Source organism: Triplophysa rosa, linkage group LG4, assembly GCF_024868665.1.
Source record: "Triplophysa rosa linkage group LG4, Trosa_1v2, whole genome shotgun sequence".
Classification (NCBI taxonomy): domain Eukaryota; kingdom Metazoa; phylum Chordata; class Actinopteri; order Cypriniformes; family Nemacheilidae; genus Triplophysa; species Triplophysa rosa.
The window spans coordinates 3,284,015-3,303,528 of record NC_079893.1 but is presented as its reverse complement, the minus strand read 5'-3'; the positions used below and the strand labels follow the sequence as shown (position 1 = coordinate 3,303,528).

General features: G+C 39.6%; 6 protein-coding genes across 11 annotated transcripts in view; 2 read left to right on the top strand and 4 right to left on the bottom strand.

The window, feature by feature from the left end:
• Positions 1–10: 10 nt before the first annotated feature.
• Positions 11–4,199, bottom strand: cenpq (centromere protein Q). Of its 4 annotated transcripts, none has more exons than XM_057332143.1 (9): positions 4,134–4,199; positions 2,872–2,977; positions 2,541–2,595; positions 2,191–2,284; positions 2,024–2,092; positions 1,546–1,675; positions 1,343–1,462; positions 1,174–1,251; positions 11–163 (listed from the first exon to the last, which is right to left on the bottom strand). In XM_057332143.1, the coding sequence occupies exons 2-9, from the start codon at positions 2,953–2,955 to the stop codon at positions 14–16; spliced, it is 780 nt and encodes a 259-aa protein (XP_057188126.1). In that variant the 5' UTR covers positions 2,956–2,977; positions 4,134–4,199; the 3' UTR covers positions 11–13. The 4 variants fall into 4 exon arrangements, with proteins under 4 accessions (XP_057188126.1, XP_057188128.1, XP_057188127.1 ...); XM_057332145.1 differs by having other exon boundaries at positions 2,884–2,977; XM_057332144.1 differs by lacking the exon at positions 4,134–4,199 and adding an exon at positions 3,589–3,668 and having other exon boundaries at positions 2,884–2,977.
• On the top strand, positions 3,151–9,106 carry si:ch73-41e3.7 (uncharacterized protein LOC572312 homolog). Of its 2 annotated transcripts, none has more exons than XM_057332141.1 (2): positions 3,151–3,257; positions 8,105–9,106. In XM_057332141.1, exon 2 carries the CDS (start codon positions 8,112–8,114, stop codon positions 9,030–9,032), a length of 921 nt encoding a protein of 306 aa, XP_057188124.1. In that variant the 5' UTR covers positions 3,151–3,257; positions 8,105–8,111; the 3' UTR covers positions 9,033–9,106. The 2 variants fall into 2 exon arrangements, with proteins under 2 accessions (XP_057188124.1, XP_057188123.1); XM_057332140.1 differs by lacking the exon at positions 3,151–3,257 and adding an exon at positions 6,243–6,715.
• Positions 4,267–7,513, bottom strand: mrpl16 (mitochondrial ribosomal protein L16). The gene is made up of 5 exons (XM_057332146.1): positions 7,330–7,513; positions 6,162–6,233; positions 5,702–5,850; positions 5,185–5,478; positions 4,267–4,773 (listed from the first exon to the last, which is right to left on the bottom strand). Exons 1-5 carry the CDS (start codon positions 7,385–7,387, stop codon positions 4,582–4,584), a joined length of 765 nt encoding a protein of 254 aa, XP_057188129.1. The 5' UTR covers positions 7,388–7,513; the 3' UTR covers positions 4,267–4,581.
• A 175-nt stretch (positions 9,107–9,281) lies between the features above and the next one.
• txnl4b (thioredoxin-like 4B) lies at positions 9,282–11,596 on the bottom strand. Its single transcript, XM_057332147.1, has 3 exons — positions 11,380–11,596; positions 10,160–10,311; positions 9,282–9,725 (listed from the first exon to the last, which is right to left on the bottom strand). The coding sequence occupies exons 1-3, from the start codon at positions 11,509–11,511 to the stop codon at positions 9,560–9,562; spliced, it is 450 nt and encodes a 149-aa protein (XP_057188130.1). The 5' UTR covers positions 11,512–11,596; the 3' UTR covers positions 9,282–9,559.
• A 211-nt stretch (positions 11,597–11,807) lies between these two features.
• trmt10c (tRNA methyltransferase 10C, mitochondrial RNase P subunit) lies at positions 11,808–14,126 on the top strand. Of its 2 annotated transcripts, none has more exons than XM_057331712.1 (2): positions 11,808–11,885; positions 12,194–14,125. In XM_057331712.1, exon 2 carries the CDS (start codon positions 12,266–12,268, stop codon positions 13,691–13,693), a length of 1,428 nt encoding a protein of 475 aa, XP_057187695.1. In that variant the 5' UTR covers positions 11,808–11,885; positions 12,194–12,265; the 3' UTR covers positions 13,694–14,125. The 2 variants fall into 2 exon arrangements, with proteins under 2 accessions (XP_057187695.1, XP_057187696.1); XM_057331713.1 differs by lacking the exon at positions 11,808–11,885 and adding an exon at positions 11,910–12,034 and having other exon boundaries at positions 12,194–14,126.
• Positions 14,127–14,218: 92 nt separating this feature from the next.
• The window catches only part of blzf1 (basic leucine zipper nuclear factor 1), a 15,239-nt gene continuing 9,943 nt past the window's right edge, over positions 14,219–19,514 (bottom strand). The window contains exons 2-7 of the mRNA XM_057331714.1: positions 17,810–17,890; positions 17,302–17,732; positions 16,992–17,191; positions 15,986–16,114; positions 15,687–15,903; positions 14,219–15,596 (exon numbers count right to left, since the gene is read on the bottom strand). Coding sequence (XP_057187697.1) covers positions 15,411–15,596; positions 15,687–15,903; positions 15,986–16,114; positions 16,992–17,191; positions 17,302–17,732; positions 17,810–17,831 — 1,185 coding nt within the window. The 5' untranslated portion in view covers positions 17,832–17,890 and the 3' untranslated portion in view covers positions 14,219–15,410. The remainder of the gene's footprint in view (positions 15,597–15,686; positions 15,904–15,985; positions 16,115–16,991; positions 17,192–17,301; positions 17,733–17,809; positions 17,891–19,514) is intronic.

The following is a 19,514-nucleotide window of genomic DNA, read 5'->3' as shown; positions in this document are numbered from 1 at the left end:
AGGTCACGTGACATTAGTCCAGGAGTGTGTTTCTATTTGTCTGCACTGCATCCACCTGCTTGTGTGCAAGAGTCAGGAACGTCCTCACATCCTCCACGACTAGATCTGTCTGAAGAGCTTTGACCAGTGCGCTGGGATTGGCTACCATCTTCATCATGTGCTCCTAAAGAACCAATCACAAACAGGATGCAACATTTACATTTTGTCTCACACATCTGACAATTAAATATTTTAAACTGTTTACAATAAGGTTGTATTTGTTAACATAATTACTGCAATAGCTAACATGAACTAACAATGAACAACACAGTTTGTAATACAGTAATACAGTTTTTATTATTAAAGGCGGGGTGTCCAAATTTTCTTAGCCGTTGTTGATGTTCAAATCACCAAGACAGACACACCCCTACCCCCATCTTTCGCTTTCGTCAGCGCTCGGCTCGACTAATGGCCGTCCTGTGCACCTTACTGCTGATTGGCTACAAGGTTGTTTTGGTACTCGGCCCGACTTTGTCTAAACAAGCGTAATTCGGAAATCAGACACCCCGCCTTTAATCTGTGTTAATGTTAGTTAATGTCAATAATTGTAGATTGTGTAGATTATTGTTCTTAAAATTCAATTTAAACCATGTTAAACCACTGCAATTCATTTAAAAAAATGACACGCCAGTGACTTTTTTTATTAACATTTGTCACATTCCTGAAAAAATGTGACAAAGAAATTTCAAATACGATCCGAATAACAAAAGCAATATTGAAGATGACTTGCACAACCCTTCCAAAAACGGCACTGTTGTTGAATGTCGAAACAGTGTTTCCTGGAAGCTTTGCACCAAGACTGTTCAATTATGTTATTGTTCCTTAAAAAGGTCAAAACTAGTTTCTTATGCTCAACTTGTTTTCATAATTCTGTTCACATTATAGAGCACTAGAGTGCCATACCACTGTGAAGATGTGGTGGCAAAGGTGTAAAAACCTCTTGTCATGTGCAGCCTGTGAAAACAAACACACTTACTGCCAAAGAACCACAAGTTGTCTGTCTGAGAACATACCCGTTAACTACAAAACTAGCATTATTTCCTTTCATTTCACAATGATGTATAAACCGGACATGTTTTTGACAGACGTCACCAGATTCGCTCGTTTGATTGTGACTTATGGGGTGAACTATACCTGTAGTGACGGCTCATTGGCTGGACGAGGCGGTAAAACAGGAAGGCGCAGGACCGTCTGATTTGGTAGCTGAAGAATCTGAAAGAGAATTAAAAGCAACGCTGATCAAGTAAAACTCGTTCTGTGCCATCAAAACACTAGAAGGTGAAGTTGCAAGCAAGACTCGAACCTCTTGAGCGTTTTCCTCTTCCTCCTCTATTCTGCTCCTCAAAATCCGACATTTCTCTTCCAAACGGTCCATCTTTACTTCCATCTCCTCGAGAGTGCCAACAATCGAGCGCGTGTTTTCCTAAACATACATAATAGTTTTAAACATAATAGTTTTATTTCATGAACAAATGATGACATCGATTCGTTCTGTTTGTCGGTCACCTCTAGAGCCTCGAGCGTCTTCTTGCTCTGCTCAGACTTCTTGCTCTCGGCTTTGAATTGATAGGAAACGTTTATGATGTCTCCATATTTTCTGGGAGGAACAGAAAGCTGTGCACACTGAGCCAGAAACCTAAACACAAACAGATAACTGACACATCTAATGTTTAAAACTCATAAGATTGTTGTTTGGGAGAATGTAGAGAACAGGATTCCTATGACGTTTGACCCAATGATGTTTGTTGTTTATAATAATCATAAAGATTTCTGCAGATTATGACGGCTTTCTAACCAACTCTTGGACATTATAGTATACTAAATTAGTTTAATATGTAAAGAACTAAGATTAAAACTCCACCTCTATGTGTGAAAACAAGATTTGACTTTCTGTAAGAAGACTGTAGTTTGCCCTTCGATTTTGAATTCTCTGATATTTTTTCATGGCCATAGGAACCCCGGGGAGGCATTTGTTTTATCTTACTGGTTTTTGAGAAGGTTGAGATGCTTCTGTGATTCCTCTTTATCTTTGTTTTTCAATGTCAGAACAGATCTGAGACAAAGACATGAAGAAAGACTCAAATCAGACCACGACGATGTTGAGGAAAGGCAATCTTACCATAGCTTTGCAAATAAGACAACACTACTCACAGAAAAGACAAACCCAGCATGTTCTCAAGAGCCAGAAGAGAAGATTTTGTCAGCGGCTTCCATGATTGCTGACTTTTGGTATTTCTGGCCACGGCTGAGGTTTTACCAGAAAGATAAAGAGAGAAACAAACTCTCAAAAGATGTTCTGCTCAACATCTGGTTGTGTGCGTCACAGAAGGCAAAAAGGCACAGAAATACGCCACAGAGGGTGAAAATGAGAAAACGTTTTCAGGTGAACAAATCGTTTATGTGGCAATGTTTTGAGAAGTCACGACCACGATGAGTTTCAGAACAACCTTCACTTACACAATAAGTCTCAAGTACAGACAGATCCCAGTTTCACAACTTACCTCCGTTCTTCTGAGACTGTCCAGGGTGCGAGTCTGCGGCACTGGGCTTAGACTTCTGAAAAGTTTAAATCATATTACACCGCAAATTTAATCTCATGATTATAATGGCACACATAGAACAACTGTTTTGCTTTATTTTGACATTCATTACTGTTATGTTTTAATTATAAGGTAACACTGAATGCATCCGACAAACTCGGTAAGTAATCACCATTGCCAGATAACTCTCGACTATAATTTTCAATCAGTCTTCTGGAAGGCTGTCATTTGTAATATTTGACGGTTCATAAATAAACATATTTATTCCGGTCAGAAAAGGTTACGGTCTTACTTGAGATCTTACATTTGTCTTCCTCTCTGCGGCTCTTCTGGGGCCCTGTGTTGAGGCCCTTCCGGACCCTCGAGATGTCTTCATTTTGACCTTCAATGTGCCAAAACTGCATTAAACACAAATAATATTAAGCACATAACATAACATTAACATCGCCATATTGAGCCATGGGTTTACATTTGCCTAAACCCCTGTTGATAGGTCCAGATATTAGAAAAGTATCAGTCTGTACACGTTTCCTATTTAAAATTAGGGATTTTTTTATGTGAAATATGGACCGTTATGGATGTGCCAGTTCTGAAAGTAACATTTACCTGACTATGGAAAATCGTGCTTTAAAACTTTTAAGAGAGACCTAACACCAAGTACTGACCCAGCTAGCACAGGTAAGTTACGTCTGCTAAAGATCTGGAAAACATCTGCCGTGTAAAAGCATCTGCTAAACATCTTAGAAACAGCAGTTTTGCACCGTCGGTTACGGTAGCGTTACGTTTTGTGTAACGAGACGAGAGACTTACGAAAAATAACTTAATTATTAATAATTCGATTTGTAAGGGAAGGGAAAAACAAGGACAAATTCCAAATATAGGCAAACGACGCGATGCAACAAGTTTTCGACAGACGACACGACCAACTCAGTACAATCATAAAATGACTAAAAACAGATCATAAAGTATACATTAATACAAACGCAAACCTATGTGTGACATTTATTACCTCACTGTTTGTTTTCCGAACGTATTAGACTCGCGCCTAACGATTCAAAACGGGAAGTGAACTGCGCATGCGCTGTGGAGTAACATTATCGCGAGAGCAGACTTCATATGCGTGTCTGCGCATCGCCGCATGAACAAAATAATGGAAACAATGCGCATGACTCTTAATAAACAAGATGGATATTTTGACGGCAAAAACGCTACATTGTTTTCACTTTACATGTTAAATTAAATGAAGTAAATGTATGATATGGCCGCGAAAAATTACTGTGGTTTGGTTCCAAAATGAGATAACACGGTTTTATTTATTTTTAAATCGTTTTTATTGCGCATTCCAATGAATATCAATCAAACTGCAGTTGGTTTGTTTTGATTTAAGCCATAACTCAAAAAATACAGCTAACTAACACAATAAAACATAACATTATAAAAAAACATGATTTTTGAATTAATAAAAAAATTCAAAAAATAAATAAAACGGAGTTATCTCATTTTGAAACCAAACTCTTCATTTACAGTACATATGTACTGATGTCATGTACATACTTGAAATATCAGTGGCGCCATACTGCTGAATTAGGGATTTGTGCAATTACAAATACAGCTTCCTTTACTGCACACTGTGCACATCCAAAAAAGACAATTAAATCCAAACAACACAGGAAACCAAATTTATTTCTATTACACATTGTAATAAATATGAAACCCTGTGTTTAATAACCGTGCAACAAACTCTTGTTTCCTGTTAAACTGGAAAAGCATTTGGTAGACCATCTTTCCTGTTTGACACCTTTATCAAACCTGCATCTTCATCTGCTGGTATCTGATACACAAACAACAGACCACACAAATGCAAGTGTAATCAATTTTCCATCAAAAGAAACATTCTGAATACACCACATCCGCTCCAAATAGCTTGAAAAGAGAGTTCCTCCTCAGCTATGTGCTGAGAAAAGTAGATCTGAAGCGGTGTGATGTTCATCTCAGAAACAAACTACACTCTTCCTGGGTTGAAAAACTTCCCAGTGTAGCGTCCGTGATTGTGGAGGTCAAACGGGCTGAGGACTTTGCGAATGCCCAGCATGTTGGACTGTGCTATCCTGTGAAATGTCCAGGGGTTCTGGTTGTTGGACTCTTTCTCTGCCTGTTCCTGCTGTAATGCTGCCAGACTTTCTTTGCTCACCACCTGCAGAAATAAACAGGAATAATGCAGGACAATGGCAACATATATGATGTGGTAAACATAAGACGACCCCAAAATGACAATTCTGTCATCGTTAACTGATCTAAATCCATCATATCGATATGCTGTAAAAAAAAAAGTGAAACAAAATCATATTCATATTTATTAGTAGTACAGTGTTTAACAGATTTTAAAAAGAAACTACAATACACAGTCCTGTATACACAGCATAAACTTTACTTATAGATTGAAACCTTGTTTTTACATGTGGTTTGAACCTCGAGTAGTTAAACATTTTACAAATAACATATGAAGTTACACAAGACTTTTATTGCACCATCTGTTTTGAAGGGAAGATCATTATACAGACGCAGAAAGCGGAAGTCAGTTATGTAAGACGGCTCATGAACAAACCTTGGCTGGAAAGGGAAGCTTTTTGGCCACCTCAGTAAGCACCGGCTCCACTTCTGCCAGCTCGATGCGACCTCCGACCTCTACTATCAACCGGCCGCATTTCACCGGAGTAAGGTAGTGGTCGATGGCCCCTTTTCCTCCACCCATACGCTGACCGAGCCCTTTACGGGTGATGGGCTTGTATGGCGCATTGATGCGCCAGCGAGCGAATGTGGTGTGAGGATCCATGCGGCGGTTAATGGTCAGTCTAATCATCTCCATGTGACCCCAGTGCAGGTATCCTCCACCCATAGCCTAGAATCAACACAATGTTGAGGTGAGGAGATATAAATTCGAAACAACATAGTTTTGCCTTTAGTTTTACAAACAACCTTTCCGGCAACAATTATTAAATGTCATACTTCAAGACCTCTGATGTTGCTTTTCTCATGTCGAAGTCACCTTTGATAAAATCACCTGCTGCAGGAATGAGGGTAAAAGGTTTACTAACTGTCTGAGGATAAAAGAGAACACTGACCACAATGCCAAATTCTCCTTTGACGAATGTGTTCGCCGCTTTGGCTGGTCCCTGGATGTCGCGCAGCCTTTTCATCTCCTTCTTTGCTTTTTTAAAGTTTGGGACCTTATTGAGGAACTTAAGTTTAGGCCTGTCTGGTAAAACCACATCTGCAAAGGAAAGGAAAACATTACATTCTAACTGGAATGTACAGTTTTATTATAACCCAGAAAAAGCCCATTAGCTCTTGAGAACACAGAAAATTTGGAACAATTCTGAAAGTGCTTGAGAAACCCACAGCCATGCTGTGATAAATTATATTTAACACTGTCAGCATACAGCGTGACGTGAAACACAAATCAGCCTGAGAGTACTTGACCTTGCTTAACCGGTGAAATACTCGTAAGAACTACAACAATAGTGACCAGTAAGTTATATTTACTCACTATAAATTATTAACTATAATAAAAACTGTAAATACCACTGAAGTCTGGTGGTACTTCATAAGTCCTCAACCCCGCTGAAAGAACCTTCAAGTTGCTCTGCAAGACATCTGGGAAGAAAGAAACTGGTTTTAAAGGGGTCATATGGCGCGAATACATGTTTTTCTGTGTCTTTGGTGTGTTATAAGTTGCCCATGCATGTATTAGACACGTAAAATTGCAAAAATGAAAGTGTCGGCACAAAAGATGCATTCTATCTAAAAGCGAATGCTCACCCAGACCTGCCTGAAACGCCTCGTGTAACCACACCCCCACAAATCTACATCAGTTGGTGGTCTGATTTGACTAAGACCACCCAAATGTATACGCAAGTAAGGTGGGCGTACCTGTCAGTACAATTGAAGAGGAACCTGATGTTCCAAATATGGTAAGAGGCGTTACATTTCTGTCACACGCTTGCAGTATTCCACCTATCACTACGCACTGGTTAACTGGCCAATCATAGCACACCTCGCTTTTCAGAGCCATGAGCTTTGTAAAAAATCTGCGCGTTTCAGAGAGGCGGGGCAAAGAGGAGACACAAACATGCATGGTATGTGGAAAATACAGCGTTTTTGAACCTTAAATCGTGTAAACACATTGCATTACATCTAAAACAAACCATAAAAATCGTTTTAGCCCTGTCATATGACCCCTTTAATAAATGTATGCAAATCATAAACACTTGTTTAACAGGTTTAAAATATGATTAATAATTAAAAGTATACTCATTTCGGTACAAAAAATTAACTTTTTTTGTTTCATTACAGTAAGTGTAATAAAGCAATAAGCCCCAAGAAGCAGTTGTAAAATCCACTGCTTCTTGGGGATTATTGCTTTTATAAAACGGGTTATTCCAAATGCGTAGCAAGTTTCATAAAATAATCATCAAATTTAAGTAAATAGAGTTATACTCAGGCTATGTAATGCGGTCAGCAGTTATTAATCGGGGTATTTGCGGATAAGAACTCAGCTCAACCAATGAAAATCAAGGACTAGAATTGACCATTTTATAACCGCATTTTTGAACCATGGTTTAACTACAAAAAAAAAATCTATGGATACATATTGAATCAGCAAAGTTGTGTTTAATGTTTAAGTATTTTTACCATGATATTTCTATAGTGTTATATAATAAATAAATAAATAAATAATTTCTTTAACTACCTGTCAGGTTTGATGTCCGAGCGATCCCGAAAAACACGTACCTTACTTTTGACAACATGACTAGACATACAGTTTAATAAGCAAGGCAAAGATCTACCATATCAACATTCGTTTCTTTTTATTATTATAATTTACATCAGAATCTCATGCATTGCACAAGGTCGCTGCCATGTTTGATCCGGTGCGTCGCTCAGATCCCGCCGGTGGAACTACAAGCTCTAGTTCTTCAGTTCCGCGTGTTTGATCCATTAAAACAACACTCGTTTTCTATCAATTTGATCTTTGTAATGCATTTTTATTGCGCTTTAGTTTATACCATATCGCAGAACACGTGTACCCTTAACAAAATAAGGAATACATTTATTATGATATCAACTTAAATACTAACATGATCACTCTACATTTTGACAAATAAACAGATGTATTTAAACCAACTTAGTTCATGTTTAATTAAACATAGAATGTGTTAATATGGTCCACAGTACAATTTTTTCCTATATACTTCTTTACTGAAATGGGCAGTATAAAATACATCTGAAGCCACACCTTCAATACAATTAGCATCACCTGTCACATGATCTGCAATTATTTAGACATCTCAAGAGTAAAACACATGCAAGACACTTTATGTAGTTCTCAGATGCTAAAGTGTTCTTAGGTAATGTGTTTGTGTCTACTGCTGTTGAATTTGCTTTGTAAAAGCAAAGAATTTGTAGTTTAGAACAAATTTATTGAAATGCGATCATTGATAAATGATGAAATGTATTTTTTGCAGATCACGAATGATGTTGAGGGGCTCTGAGCCGAGCTATAATAGAACTGACTTTCCGTACTCTTTCAATGAGGAAGGCTACCTGCGACACAGAGAAACCTATGAACCCTACAGGTTTCCTTTCAAACTAGATGATGTCAGGGAAACTGAAAGACAACATCAAGCCTTGTGTCATTACATCACTCGACAAGTGTACAACCTCCTAGAAGAAAAGTTTAATCTCATCAGGTTTTATCTCGAGGAGGAGAGTTTTGTATTTTTGAGTCCAGGAGCGCTGGAGCATCCCGGGAGCCTCGTGGTTCTGATCCAGGACTGGGGATCCATGAGATGTGGTGTGTGGAGCTGGAAGATCGTGGCACACGAAGGACTGGAGCTAGGCAGTCAGATTCCATACCTGCGCTGGGCTGCGCTGGAATCGCGCGCAGTTATCCTCATGAATCCCAACGAAGGTGGTCAACCCCTGGAACGGCACGTGCAGTTAGTCTGGGACCGTTTGATTTCCAAAAGCTTCGCTGAGCACGTCTTTGTTGTAGCTCACGGCTATGGCGGACTGGCTTTTGTAGATCTGCTTTGCAACTGGCTGAAGGAGGTTCAGGATCGAGTGAAGGCAGTGGCTTTCCTGGACTCATCTCATAGCTTGTGGCATCAGCCATTGGGCAAAGCCGGTCGTGATTGGCTGAAATCTCACTCGAGGTCTTGGATACTCAGCACAAAACCACTGAATCGGTCTGTAGGGTCACTGAAGGCAGGTTGCCCGCAGTTATCAGCGGGCACGCAATGCCACGACTCTGTGCCTGCGCTCTGTATGGAGTCTGTGTTTCGTTTCTTCACCAAGATAATGAAACCCAAAGCCCCACCGGTTCCTTTTGAAATCATCACGAGAAGCAAGAGTCACGTCACTGACCGAAATAACAATTCACCTACTTATTGACCTTCTGGACTGAGTTCATGAAATAAAAGAATTTGCATCAGAATGTTCGAAATCTATTTATTTAATGCACATTCCTGATCGAATTGTGAACGATCAATCTACAGAAAAATGTTTGCCTTTGTAATCCATTATCACAGTGCAAATACTAAAAATACTTTGTTTTTGGAAAGGAATCAATGATCTATGTTAACCAGTCAACACAGTCCTTCGGTAGTTTATGGTTAAAGTTAAATTACCCTGAATTTGCGTATTTCATCACACTTAAAACTGTTCGGTGTATAACCAATATGACCTTTATTTCAAAAACATCATACAAAAATGAAAAACAAGAGAGAATAAATCGTTTCCACAGGAAACTCTTCATCGGTTTTACTGATGCAGGAACTAAAACTCACTTTAAAGGGACAGTTCACCAGAAAATGAAAGACTCCAAGAGAGTCGGATTTAAATGTTTAGGTGAACTATCCCTTTAACTAGTCTTATTATCTAGACTCTTGACTGATCTGTGCTGGGAGTGAAATTCAATGCTAGATGTCGTGGTAAAGCAGATCGTATTTGGGAATGTTTCTCGGGTCGATTGGGCTGTGAACGATCAGCTTTCCTCTCATGGCACCTCGATAGATCACTTCAATCAGATCCATGAAGTCCTGTTTGCTTTTAAAGCTTCCAACAAACTTGGTATGATCTGGCGATCTGCGTGGAGGTAAATAAAAGTCTGAGTCGAATGATACAAACGGAAGAAATTTGAAAGAATGTCAGTAACCAAACAGATCTCATCCCCCATTTACCTGCTGACTACTAGTAGGGCATAGAAATACTACAGGAGTCATGGGAAGACGAGAGTAACTGATGACAGAATTTTCGTTTTTGGGTGAACTAAGTTTCAACGGAAATGATTTCTGGTTTAAGCAGAGTTTAATCTTTACACTTTAACCACAGATGCTGTGTTTGTACCTTTCAGCGGAAAAAACATTCTGTTACTGTTGATATCTGGATCAAAGGGTAATGATGTATTACAAGAACGAATGGAAACTACAATTGCAATGCCTCAAGAAACAACAGTGCTTACCCGGCAAATTATCGAATTATGGAGTAATGAAAATTAGCGAATATTTATTTGTACTTACCCATAATCAACTTTCATATGTTGGCCATTGAAGAAAAAGACAGTCGAGGGAATAAAGCTGATGTCAAAGTATCGCTTGTAAACGGGCACTCGGTCCACATCCACCAGATAAATACTGGCCATGTTACTCAAATCATGAGCGGTTTTTGACAGCTGCCAAAGAACAGATACTCAAATGCATTACACACAATACTTAAAATAAACTACTGTCAGGACTTAAAGCTTTTATTTATTTACAAAAACACGTAAAAACTAGGGCTGTCAAACGATTAATCGTGATAAATCGCATCTAGAATAAATGTCTGTGTTTGTTTACATAATGTATGTCTGTGTACTGTGCATATTAATTTTGTATTAATAAACACATACATGTACACAAACATGTACAGTATATTATAGAAAATGTTAACATTTCTTTATATTTGCCAATAATTTTAATGATATGTAAATGTTTATTAATATTAATATTTTATTTTTTCTTAAATAAATGCGTATGTTTTTATAAATACAAAATGAATATGCGCAGTACACAGACATACAGTATGTAAACCCAAACTTTTATTCTGGATGCGATTAATCGTGATTAATCGTTTGACAGCCCTAATAAAAACATAACCAAGGTAAAGATGATTTGAAATTATATACTTCTATAAATACTAGCACGATTTAATTAGATGTTATTGCACTTTGGCACTTAGAATTTTACAGAATACATTTTAGAACAGCAGACATAAGATAAAATTGTATAAACAAAATATGCTGGTAATCCTTTACAATAAGATAGTTCTTGTTAGTAAACAAATTGTAACAAATACAAACACTGCACAATATAATTTAATTGTTAACTTGTGCAAGTGCTCCTTATTTGCTGTTAGTTCGCTGTGCATCAAATACCTCTGTAGTGATAATGCATTTAACAAATGTAAATAAACTAAAGTTACCAAAAGAAATGACACAATAACAGGTATAAACACATGGTTTTATTATGAAATGTTAATGGTAAAAATATGTTGTTTGCATAATTTTATGTCATTTAATGTTGTTTTTATGTCAAGTAAGTTAGTCGATAAATCAGCAAAATATCATTTTAAATAGTATAATAGACTCAATTTTTTTTATGAGTAGTAAATATTGTTGTATTAACACGATACTAATAATCACCGTTATTAATAATAGGAATCTTGTGACACTCCAAGTTGAATAAAATCTGATCAGACTCACGATCTCATCGAGCTGTAGACACACCGAATCTTCGTCTCTGCCGAATCGCAGCACTAAAACTTTCTCGGCGACTGTCTTAATCGCCTCATCCACATCTTTCTTACACGACAGTTTAGGAAGAAAAAAACTCATGGCGATTTAACTCAATTCATACACATTTAAATGAATATCTGCAGCGTGTCTATGCACTCCGGTAGATGTTTACTGTTGTGAGGCGTCACACTATATATCATCCGAGCAGAAACAAAAAACGTATGTATGGATACAAATAAATGTGCTTTGTCGCTATTATTTATCTTACATAACACTAATACACTATTTAAATATTTATGTTTATGTGCACTACATATTTTTTAAAGTTTACATGTTTTTTACGAATGCATTAAAATGTGGTGAATTTAGGTTTCTGCACGGTACATTTTGTTGTTGCACACCGGCGATCGCAATGACAGCATGCGGCGTGTGTCCTTTTGAGGGATCAACAATGAATTCTGAGTGAACATACAGTTGAGTGGTATTTATTTATAAATGGGTATTATTGTCAGACGTAGAAGAGACCGGGGCAAGTTGTCACAGAAATGTAACGTATGTAATTGTACGGTTTCGCTTTTTTCTTTAGCTCTGGGAGTGTTGGTTTAAAATGGTTATTTTGCAGGTAATAATTTGTATACATTCTGCAATGATCTGAATAAATTTAGGGTTTGTGCTTTTACAGGAATGGTAATATTCTGAGTAATGTAAACTGTGGCAACTAGTCCCAGTCTCGCCTGTAATGTAAATGAATAACATTTGATCTCTACTTTTTCTTTTACAGGCATCCCTTACTCGTGACACGATGCACTGACACTACAGAAAACAGTTGTGTAATTTTGGAAAGACGTCAGTGATGATGCTTCAAAGGTTTTGTTCACGGGCTGCACGATGGAGATACACCTCTGCCCCATTTCAGACTGTTTTTAGGAAACATGTGGTGTGTTTCAGATTTCTGGTGGCCGGCTCTGTTTCTTCTGCACATGTCTTAACTCGACCCATCAGCACCAGCTGGAGCTTCCGGAAAGATGAAGCAGACAGTGTTCCTGCTGAAAAGCTTGATCTGGATATCTGGAAATCCATGATGAAATCTCAGGCGCTGCATGAGGAGAGAAACGGCGAGGAGAATTTAACTCCACGCGCCGAGGCAGAGCCGTCTCTGATGGACGCCAATCGAGAGCTGGTGGAGATGTGGCATCACGCTGGAAAGATGGTCCCGAAGAACATCACAGATGAGCAGCTGGAGCATCTCTCTGGACTGACCACGAAGTCCGCTAAAAAGAAGTTCCTCAAGTTCTTGGCCATCAAGGAACGGCACAAGGTCGCCAAGAAGGAGAAGAAGGAAGAAAAGAAATTGGAGAAGAAAGCGGAGGTTGATGATGAATGTGAAAAAGATGTTGGAGATGCCCTGAAGAACACATTCCTGTTGAGGTTCTGGAGCCGCTCTATGGACACACTTCTAAACTGGAGGGGGGCGCAGACCATGCGCTTCGGACAGCCGTTGGTGTATGACATGAGCTACGATCAGCACATGACACGGAGAGAGATAGAAAACACGGTTTCACAGCTGATGGAGACGGAGGGATGGAACCGTAGATCCGGCGACCCCTTTCACCTGCATTTCTGTAACCTGCAGCCCAACGGAACCTATTACAAAGAACTCCTTAAACGCTACGGAACGGAGACCTGGGAACGTCTGTTCATCACAGCCACAGCTCGCCAACACGTGGAGATGTTTCCTCACGAGAGCATCGTCTACCTCACGGCCGATTCTCCAAATGTCCTGCATCGCTTTGATCACAGTAAAGTGTATGTCGTGGGTGCCATGGTGGACCGCTCAATACATACAGGTGTGTCTTTGGCCAACGCGAAACGCCTCAGACTGGCCACCGCTCGCCTTCCTCTCGACGAATACCTGGACTGGGACTCGGGTGCGAAGAACTTGACCCTGGATCAGATGATCCGCATTCTGACCACCATTAAAGAAACAGGGAGTTGGCAGAAAGCTTTAGAGTTTGTGCCTAAAAGGAAACACAGTGGCTTTTGTCAGCACAGAAGCGCACAGCCGAGATATAGGACGCTGGTGAACGGAGATGAAAACAGGGAGAGAGAAAGAGACAGAATATTTGTGAGTAAACGGAGAAGGCCATCGAGTGATTATAGCTGTAAAGAATCTGTCCGTGTGTCCAGTGATGCCAGTAAAGGTCAGACGGTGATGAGAAATAAAACGGACGGACAGAAAATTAACAAAGAGAGGAGGAACTGGTGGGTGGATAATGAGTAATACTGTTTTTAAATCATTAATACTGTTATGTACTTATTGTGTTCAATAGAAATAAATAATGTGTTCAGATGCTTTGTTTCAAATGTTCATATATTTAAGCTTAATTCAAATTATCACAGAACTGTAATGTAATGTTAAACATCAGCTGTTCCAGGGATCATCTTTACAACAATTAAAATGCAATTAATAATTTCTATCACTATGTATAAATATGTATTTTTATCCTTTACAGCTATTTGATTTCGAGAAAAATGGGACAAATGTGACAAAATGAACTTGTGATTTTCTTTTTTCAAAACAAAGAAACATGTTACGTTTTGTAAGATATACTGTATATGAAAAAACATTTTGATCATGCCACAAATTGAGTCGTGTGTAATAACAGAAATGTATACAGTAGACCTGCTCGTCAATTTTGGACATTTAAAAAGAAGCCAATAATAAAAACTTTTTTATTTTTGGATAAACTAATGCCCGTGTAATTTTCACAGCTTGACAATATGAGAAAAAATATATATTTTGAAAAATATTTATTTTGTTCATTTTACAAGGGAGAGAAAATATTAAAAATATTTTACAGAGCAAACATTACTGAAATGTTTAAAAGCCACTAATACTCCAAATAAACCGTAACTCCAGTTCAGACTGAATTCACTGCATCCACCCCATGTGAATCATTACCTGATATTATATTTTACAAACACTGCATTATAAATACATCCGGTCGTGTTCAAATACAAAACAAACCTATAAACAGTCACATTGTTGCTAATGACAACACATCATCTGAATCTCAACATGCATTTTAAACTACAAAACTACCATCAGCAGCACCATCAACAGGTCATTTAGTCTTCTGTAGTCGTATGACAGCTCTGTGAGGAACAGAAGTCCTTATTAACCTTATCAGTAACTTGAGATAGTTCACACCAAAAAATAAACATTCTGTCATTCTTTATTCACCCTCATGTTGTTCAAAACCTGCATATGATTCTTCTGTGAAAAAAACAAGAGAAGATCATTTCACAAATGTGGTTTTGGCTTCTTTTGCAGAATAAGTGAGTAAACGATGAAAGAGTCTTTATTTTTTGGGTGAACTATCCCTTTAAATCTCATCTTTTAACTCAATTATGAAACACGCAGGTACATTTGCGATTAAATTACACTGTACGAGTCATATGGACCATTTTTATATTTATATAATGAGATTTGCACAACAATCTGATGTTCTGCTTGCGTTCCGTTAGAAAAAGTGTCATGTGTGTTTGCAGAATGATTGCATTAGATAAATCTCTCCAGCTCGTCTGAAGTTTCCTCAGTGTCATCATTAATCCTTGACATTTAAAGGAAGGAAATGATATGAAACCACGATCACGGACAGACGCTCAGGTCTCTGCAAATCAAAGCCTCACAGATAAATCTGTTGAGAAGTTTCCTGTGAGATTTTCTTTGGTATCTCTGTGGAGAAAGTCAGCGTGCGGTTCTCGCTGTGTGATGCACGGTGGAGATTCGGAGCTCAGAATGAATAAAAACAAAAAACACTCTGAATGACCTTACTCACCATATCTATGGTCAGTATTGGTAAAAACAACAGGAAACCAAAGTCAGAAGAAAACCTTTGACACCATGTCAATCACAGTTGATCTGAGATTTTTCTGCTTATTTGTAAAACTAGATTGTACACGAGACGTGTTATCCCGAGCACAGAACGAGACGTCTAGAGCACGACGAGTTCTCCGTTACATCGTTCGCAGCAGTTGAATGTGATGTTCTCGTAGCGGGTGTACGGGTGGAAGCGTCCGATGCTTTTCTTACTGGGCAGGAAAGGAGAATGCACAGGATCAGATGTGGATGTGTCGGCATCCTTTTCTGTGCAGGTTGTTGGATCCAGGCTGCGGAGAACCTGAAGAGGTGAAAGAGAACAGAAGCCTCATTAATCTCTAGATGAGACTACATTTTTTTAAAATAAAATGTTCCGGTAACAGTACGGGACCTTCTCGGCCATCTTCTCGGCCGGTGTGGTGCAGATCTCCGGGCTCTGGCTCTTCTTTACTCTGTTGTCGTTTACGTTACCCAGCAGATGTGCGTTGATGGCATGTGCGAGCTTGCGGTTGGCGGCGGTCAGCTCGCCGGTGCTGAGGGGCTGCGCGCTGGGATAGTAAGTCTGCTGTCGACCCCACTGCAGCGACACCATCAGCTGCTCCAGTGATCTAACACACACAACACGATCTTTATTTCATCGCTACAGTGACGCTGATGAATTCACACAGAACAACCGCGTGTTTGTGTTACCTGTGTGTTTGCATCATATCTCTGGAGAACTCCTCTCTTTCTCTTAGTAGATCCTGAATGGCACATTGAGCATCTCTGGTCTGACGGTGTAGAGCTGATCTGGCGTTGGTCAGTTCTTCTGCCATCACGCTACAAACACAAAATACAGACACACATCCAAATCCATAAGGTGATCGAATTCGTTTCTAATTCAGTAGAGAAAGCTTAAAGGGACAGTTGACCCAAAAATTAAAATTCGGTCATTATTTAAACACCGTCGAGTTGTTCACAATTTTTATAAATTTCTTTGTTCTGATGAACACAGAGAAAGATATTTGGAAGAATGGTTCTTGGCCACCATTGACTACCAGTCAAAAGTGCCCCAGAACTGCTTGCTGTCCTACATTCTTCAAAATATCTTCTTTCAACAGAACAAAGACATTTACAAAGCAATTTATAGCTCTGTATACTGTGCTGGGTTATATGAGACCAGTTTTTCTTGCAATTATGCATTTTGTTGTCCTTGTGTTGTTCCAATTGCTTCTATTGTTTACCTCATTTTTAAATCGCTTTGGATAAAAGCGTCTGCTAAATGACTAAATATAAATTTTTCCTTGCTTAAAGTCCCAGTCAAATTAAAATTACAATTCCTATTTTTTCATGAAATATTGCAGAGCTTATTGTAAATAGTTTATCAATGTGGGTCAAATTTCTTTTTAAAGTAAAATAAATCAGTTAAAATCTGAAAATGAACTTCCGCCCTCTAGTGACTATCTATCTCAAATGAGTTGTTAGATTGCTTGAACGGAGCATCCGTTAACTCCTCCCCTTCAACTGTCAGTCTGCTGCCAGTTCCATTTCAAAATGCTCTGGCTGTTTTTATACATCCAATCAAATCGCAGTGAAAACCAAGCCACGCCCACTATTTGTTCTCATTCAAAATTCAGAAATGCGTCAAAATACGGATGTAAAAACGATCGCAACTTCCGGTTCACGGGGACTTTAACTTCAGGTCAGTAGGACTCACCGGCTGGCGAGGAACTTGCTCCTCCAGACATCGCACTGAATGCTCATGCGCTCCAGCTGCTCGGCCGTTTGTGCCAGGTTCCGTCCAAGAACCTCGTTCTCCAGGATCAGCTGGTTCTTCTCTCGTGCCAAACGCTCAAAGTGATACTGCAGATCATCGCCCACAGACGCCACCAGCAGCTTCTTCAGCTCGCGGTTCACCTGCGGACAGATTCGACACAGACAACATGAACCGGCACATCCGGATACAATACACACAAACTATATAAATACAAAGCAATATTAAGAGACTAAAGGGGGCGTGGTCACACCTCCGTCTGGACTCGCAGCTGATTGGATAGACCTTCTTTGTCCTGTAAGAGACGACGCTCTGAGTTCTGGAGTTTCTCCAGGGCGCTCCTGTAATCCAGGGGCTCTGGAGAGGGTGGGCGCTCATCTGCATGCTGTGGTGATCCTTTATCTTCCCCCTTAGCCTCAGCGCTTAGCCCCGCACGACTGCTCCGGCTGATAGCGGCCCTGGGAACCACAATCCGCACGACCTCCACCTCTGTGCACGCCTCTCTGGTAACCTTTCCAAGGTGTAGGACTCCTGGAGACTGAGGTGACGCTGCAGAAACCCGTGGACTGTGCTTCGGTGTGGCGATCTTTAAGAGCGGGGAGTCCACAGAATTCTCATGGGCCACCACCGGCTTGTCAGTCTCCATGCCATCGCCGGGCCCGCGGACTGCCACGCCGGCTAAATCTGAGACAGGAGATAAGTGGTTATAATATGTGTGATTTATACATTTGTAAACAGCAGATGGTTGAGTCACAACTTACTTTTTATTACTACAACAGACATGACAAAAGTTTCTTGTCGAGCAGGATTGTGTCTTTAAATATTCCCAGTCCAGATGAGACCTTTGTAGCAAAGAAGAAAAATCACAGTTTAAATACATGAACAAATAGTGTTTTAACTAAATGCATATTACACTGTTTCTTAAAAACTTAGATTGGTCAGCTAATTATCATGTCTAAAAGGCTGTCTAGTTAGTCAGTTCACTATGTTGCTCTAAGTAGGCAGCTCAGATGCTCTAAAATGCTGTCGGAATAGTCAGCTCATTATGAAGCCCAAATGCTGTCTACTTAGCTTACTATAATGCACAAAATGCTGTCTAGTTAGTCAACTCACTGTGATGCCCTAGGTAGTCAGCTTGGATGGTCTAAAATGCTGTCTAGGTGCAGATGTCCCAAAAGACTGTTTAGGCAGTCAGCTCACTATGAAGCACAAAAATGCTGTCTGTCTAGGTAGTCAAATCCCAACTGTGGTCCCCAAAATGCTGTCTAGTTAGTCAGTTCACTATGTTGCTCCAAGTAGGCAGCTCAGATGCTCTAAAATGCTGTCTGAATAGTCAGCTCATTATGATGCCCAAATGCTGTCTACTTAGCTTACTATAATGCACAAAATGCTGTCTAGTTAGTCAACTCACTGTGATGCCCTAGGTAGTCAGCTTGGATGGTCTAAAATGCTGTCTAGGTGCAGATGTCCCAAAAGACTGTTTAGGCAGTCAGCTCACTATGAAGCACAAAAATGCTGTCTGTCTAGGTAGTCAAATCCCAACTGTGGTCCCCAAAATGCTGTCTAGTTAGTCAGTTCACTATGTTGCTCCAAGTAGGCAGCTCAGATGCTCTAAAATGCTGTCTGAATAGTCAGCTCATTATGATGCCCAAATGCTGTCTACTTAGCTTACTATAATGCCCAAAATGCTGTCTAGTTAGTCAACTCACTGTGATGCCCTAGGTAGTCAGCTTGAATGGTCAAAAATGCTGTCTAGGTGGTCAGCTCACTACGATGCCCAAAATGCTGTCCAAGTAGTCAACTCACTATGATGGCCAAAATGATGTCTAGTTAGTCAACTCACTACTGTGGTGCACAAAATACTGAGGTAGTCAGCTCAGATGTTCTAAAATGCCGTCTACGTAATCAGCTCACCATGATACCCCAAATGCTGTCTACTAAGTCAGCTCACTATGATGCATGGCCAAAATGCTGTCTAAGGTAGTCAGCTTACTTTGATGCCCGAAATGCTGTCCATGTAACAGTTAGTCAAATCACTATCGTGGCCAAAACGCTGTCTAGGCAGTCAGCTCACTAATGTGATGCCTACAATTTCCTTTTCATTTCAAAGACATTTAATATACGGACACAAAAATATATTCAATTATAACCCACGTACACTACTGCGGTCAAGCCAGCCGCGGTTTGAAAATACACGGTCAAGCCAGCACTGCGGTCAAGCCAGCCGCGGTTTGAAAATACACGGTCAAGCCAGCCGCCGTTTAGGTTCAGATGCGCGCTTATTGAGTGGTTTACGGTACATTACGGAAACACCGCTTGTAAAGCTTTATTTAAATGTAGATGATCCGCGTCTCTTGTCAATAACATATTTCTTGTTTTACGTTTAGAATATCTCGTTTTTGTCGTAATTTATGCAGGTTTTTTTCTCCGAATGTTTGCATTATGATTGCTGTAACGTTATATTGT